The sequence below is a fragment of the Trematomus bernacchii genome, unplaced genomic scaffold, assembly GCF_902827165.1.
Source record: "Trematomus bernacchii unplaced genomic scaffold, fTreBer1.1, whole genome shotgun sequence".
In the NCBI taxonomy this organism is placed as follows: Eukaryota; Metazoa; Chordata; class Actinopteri; order Perciformes; family Nototheniidae; genus Trematomus; species Trematomus bernacchii.
Genome location: NW_022987739.1, coordinates 6,248,200 through 6,253,389, shown reverse-complemented (window position 1 = coordinate 6,253,389; position 5,190 = coordinate 6,248,200). Strand labels below are relative to the sequence as shown.

General features: G+C 42.5%; 1 protein-coding gene across 1 annotated transcript; it reads right to left on the bottom strand.

The window, feature by feature from the left end:
- Positions 1 to 436: 436 nt before the first annotated feature.
- LOC117496186 (kinesin-like protein KIF14) lies at positions 437 to 3,193 on the bottom strand. Its single transcript, XM_034147909.1, has 9 exons — positions 3,039 to 3,193; positions 2,778 to 2,876; positions 2,493 to 2,545; positions 2,356 to 2,386; positions 1,947 to 2,054; positions 1,668 to 1,784; positions 1,181 to 1,299; positions 555 to 727; positions 437 to 441 (listed from the first exon to the last, which is right to left on the bottom strand). The coding sequence occupies exons 1-9, from the start codon at positions 3,123 to 3,125 to the stop codon at positions 437 to 439; spliced, it is 792 nt and encodes a 263-aa protein (XP_034003800.1). The 5' UTR covers positions 3,126 to 3,193.
- Between the last annotated feature and the right edge of the window lie 1,997 nt (positions 3,194 to 5,190).

Genomic DNA, 5,190 nt, shown 5'->3' with positions numbered 1-5,190 from the left:
GAGCCATATAAACTTTGCGTATCACACACTGACAGGTGATGTAAGAGAAAAGCACAGCAAGAGCTCCCCTTAGTGCTAAAACCGTCAAACAGCAGGACAATCATCTGATGAAAAATAATACTTGCATGACAGTTAGCCGCCATGTGAGGCTGACAGTGCATAAATATGGCCTGAAGGCAAGGTTAGACCCAGGCCTTAATGGGGTAGTGCATAAGCTGGTGATGGATTGATGGGCAGACAGAGGGGTGTGTGTGAGGGAATGAGAGCAAAGGAGATCAAGAGCAAGACAAAATTGAAAGATAGATATTCACATATAAAGATAGGGAAACACGCATACAGAGACAGTATGACAGAAACAAAGAAAAGATCAAGAAGGAGCTAAATGACAGGCAGAAAAAAACATTTGGATGCTTTAAAATATATTGTGTGTTGCATTCTAGCCTTTATTTGAGGAAAATGCAGAATGAGAAATAGGGGTGGGTATGAAACAAAGATCCCAAGGCTACATTGAGTCAAACGGAGATTATTGAATGTGAATGTGTTGAGTGTCTGACCTCTGATGAGCTTGGCACTGGTGTCCTCATTGACCTTTGACACATTGATGATGGTGCGGGCCTGCTGGGCATAGCGCAGTGTGCTGAGGGTTTCCTCCACATTGCTGCCAGCTGGACTGATTGTGGCGATCATGGCCGTCTCAGAGTTACCACCAATGCTCTCTTTCAGCAGCCTGCGGAGGAGAAAAACGGGACTTGATCAGTTGATAGGTCTTCTTAACTACAGGAGGAATAGAAATGCAGAGAATCGACTAAGACATTCAAAGTATATTAACTATGAAGTAGTTCAGTATTTTCAGTCATATCAGCAAGTGGGCTGTGGCTCAGCTGGAAGGTAGACGACTCTCATTCGGAAGATCACTGGAAACTTTTTTTGTAGTAAAAGCATCAGCTAAATGTAATAATTACAAAAAACTAAACAGGTACAAACAGGGCAGCACGAGGTAGGATCACAGACAGGAACATTCATAGGAACGACGATGAACCGACAAGGAACAGCAAGACTAAATACACACAAGGGTAATCACAGGACAAGACGCAGGAAGTAAGACACCAGGAGAAAATAAATGTCAAAAATAAAACAGGAAACTAAACACAAAAACTAAGATCGTGATCTGATCCCTCACCATGTCAGGACAGACTCCCTGTACGGTATGGAGACCGTTTTCTGCGTCATTGACTGTTCTGATAGGGCAGAGATGACCTTTCCAAGGGTAAGCAGGGACTTGTTGATGCTAGCACCCTCCTACAACAACAAAATAACAGAACATTTTATTTTTAAATGCAAAAAGTATAACATGCAAGGGAGATTGTGGATCAAATTGCAAACAATTTAGTCTTAATAAAATGTTGTATTTTTCAAAATCTCAATTACCTATACAACTTGAGATTAACTGTTCTATTGATTCATTCAGCCTAAGTTATTGTTTAGGTTTTTCAAAGCTCAAATAATAACAAATATTTTGAGAGTCATATGGTATTTGATTATATTATCGAAGCAAAAGCTTGAAAAAAAACACCAATAATCAATAAAGAATTATATGAAATAGAGGAGCAAGAACCAATAATAACATTCTCGTGTGTGCGTGCATGTGTGTGTGTGTGTGTGTGTACCCTGAGTCGGTCTCCACTTGTCTTTGGAGAGTTACAGCGCGCGCTGCCTGCCAGGTCCACCAGGTTGATCCTGCTGGTGATGCTGTGGTCATGTTCCTCACCCTCCACAAACTCAGTCTGTACAAAGAACCCACATTCAAACTTATTTTTAGTGTCACACTTAGATTAAAAACATGACAGCCACAATTTATTAGTGCGTCACTGCAGAATTATGTACATATTTAAGAATTTGCTCGGCAACAGTCATTGTGTGCAATGTGAAAGCTTGAGAGGCCGTACCTGAGTCTGGGTCATGACCAGGGTGAGGACAGAGTGAGACCTTGAGCTCTTGTCATTCATTTCAGTGGCTGCTGTGGCTCTCTGCTTGTTTCCCAGCGCTAGCCAACCCTAAAAAGAGGAAATATGTGAATTACAACTGAATCTAAATGGTGTTACATCTACAGCATTTTTGTTTTCTATGCTAGGCCTTGGATACATTGTTGATCCTCAGCACTTCACTAAATCAGGGGCATGAACTGCACTTTCAAGAAAACTAATATTCAGTCAGACATTTAGGTCTGTATTTCATTCTGTCCTCTCAGTGTACTTAACACTGACTTTCTTACTTGTTCAAAGTTGTTTTTAAGAGCATCCGCTGAAGGCTGATTATATAAAAGAAGGAAATATCTCGACAGCCGTTTTAACTTACCTGAACGTCATTGTAGGAGCTCACAATGTTCCTGTAAAGAAAAAACAAAGTGAGCACTCCTGCGCATCAGACCATTCAAGAATGTTCTTTTTAGCCTTGAAGAGTAATGAAGCAAAATAAATTAAAAGGTTTCTTACGCAGAGAGGTCTGCAACGTAGGGACCATTGACTGGATGTTCCCTTGCCCTCAGCTGGAAACACACATGAACAGTGTTATCATGACAGGTTATTCAGTCTTACCAATGAACATAAGACCAATTAAACAGTACGTATTAAGAATTATGAGCAAGAGTGGATGTCTAAAATGTGTGACTATCAGATGTTTCATGCTATCTTTACAGAGAAGAGCAGATACAAATAACAGTAATTTTACAGTAACAGGCTATGTAGCTGTTTTTTCTGTAAATGTTGCAAACTACTTACGGGCATCCTTCTCTGGTTTGTTTGTTCTCTTGTCACCAGCAGGTCATGGATCTTCTCATTGTAGACTTCCAAAAGGCTCATCTCTACATGGCATTTCACCTGATAACCCCAAAAACCTGATAATCAGTTGTGTAAAAAAAAAAACTAGAAAAAAATATTTCTCATGAACACAAATGAATGTTTTAAAATGTATTTTTAAGACATTTTCTTACAAATAAAATGTTTTTAACAGGGATACAATCATTCAAATAGAGAGTTTACCTCTTCGTTTTCCATAGATGCCAATCTAGAAAACAGCTCCTGACAGAATCGTGGAATGACGCCTTCCTCCTCTCCAAAACCCATCATCCTACAGAACAATGTTTTCAAATAAATGAAATGGACAATTTGACTGACAACTTTAAAAACACAAGAGAACACATTAAGAGCAACGAAATTGAGGAGAGCGTAGGGAATAGGTTTCAGTGGTGCAAGGTTGACTGTTAGAAACAAAGACAAAAAATACTCGCGTGTACGACTTCCCGGAGCCCGTTTGTCCGTAAGCAAACAGACAGGTGTTGAACCCTTCAAAGAAGAAGAAGAAGAAGAATAGGGATAAACCCTCTTTAATGGTCACACATGCAGAGCACACAGCACACACAGTGAAATTTGGCCTCTGCTTTTAACCCATCCTAGTACAAGGAGTCTAGTACTAGGAGCAGTGGGCAGCTATTGTACAGCGCCCGGGGAGCAATGGGAGTGGGGGGGAAGGGGGGTGTCCGGTGCCTTGCTCAAGGGCACCACGGCAGGGCAGGAGGTGAACTGGGACCTCTCCAAGTAGAAGTCCACACTCCATATTTAGGTCTGGTCGGGGACTTGAACCAGCGACCCTACGGCTCCCAGTCCAAGCCCCTACTGACTGAGCCACTGCCGGACTACTGACTGAGCCACTGCCGGACTAAAAGGCCCTCAGCAGCAGAGGTTTAGCCAGCGTCTTGTACACGGTCTGCTGGCTGGCGAAGGTGGGGTCACAGTCATCCACTGAGCAGAAGGAGAAGTTGTATTGCTGTTTGTTGCCAGGATGCTGGACAGCAGTCTCCTGACCGTTCATGAAGATGACCTGCAAGGCCTTCTCTGCCTTTTCCCTAAAACAGAGCAAAGATATTTATGAATGTTCTTTCAGAAATAGATTTTGTCTGCCAGAAAGAGTATGTTCCTGATTATTAATTAATTATATTAATATTAATTAATGATACAAAAACATATGCCAACGTTTTTGTCATAAATGGGCGATTTGATTAGTGTCATTTGTTAATCCCCTTTATGATTCTGAAAGGGTAATACAATTCACTGTGTTTCTTGTCTAGACTTGATGTCACTGCTGGCTAAACCTACACTTAAGTTTATCATGATTAGTTAAATTAGCCAGATGACACCTTCAGAAAGCCCAGCAGTGACTTCTGGAGACCCAGACTCTAAACGCTGACAGACATGACTCCTTAACTTAGCCACTACACGGTCGGCCTCGGCCACGCTCGGTACGGCTTGGCCGCGTTGGGCCTTAACAGGGCCGACTCACTTCATGCTGCGCTTCCATTACAGTTTAGGAACTGGGATAGTTACTATAGTAACGCAGTGTAGGCGGAGCCGTGACGTCATCTTCAATGAGAACTCCAGAAAACACAACACAGCCGTTAGCTGTTAGCACTCAGAGCTCACAGCTCCTTATATATGTTCAGAAACTCGACAAAAGTTAAACAAGTACACACCACAGACTGCCTGTGTCATGGTGAATACAGTCGCTGCTTTATTTATGTCTGTATAGGCCGTTGTTGTGAGTGTGGACGGTCGGGGCATATACTGCGTTAGCTTAGCCAATCTCCATCTAGAAAAACACGAATTTTAAAAGGTTTTTTCGCCTGCCGTCTGTCTGCAGACTTGACAAAGCATTAATTCATGGTTTTTACTAACCGGTATCAGTATGTTGTTACTTCGGCATCATTTTGAAACGTGTATTACAATTAAATCACGGTCAAATATGTCCATCTTGTTGTAGTTGGAGCCCTCTTGCCAGCGCTCCTCTCTCTAGTTTAGCATACTCAGCCCGACTCAGCCCTGTTTGTTGGCCCCGATAGAACCACAATTTTGTCGGGCCAGAAAAGAGGTGAAAAAGTGGCCCCGGGCCGGGCCGGGCCGTAACTAGGCCTAGTGGAAGCGCAACCAAAAACGGGTACAGCACGACACGGCACGCTTAAAGCGAGCTCCGCGCTGTAGTGGAACTGCGCCATTTAAATACTGCGTCACAAACCTGGCATTGAAAGGTCGTACACAGGTGGTGAAATAGTTTGAGTAAAGATACAACTGGTAACTACTGGGATGGTGGATACACAGGGATGGTGTAGATGAACATTGAGAGTAGATTAAGTTGTTTTTG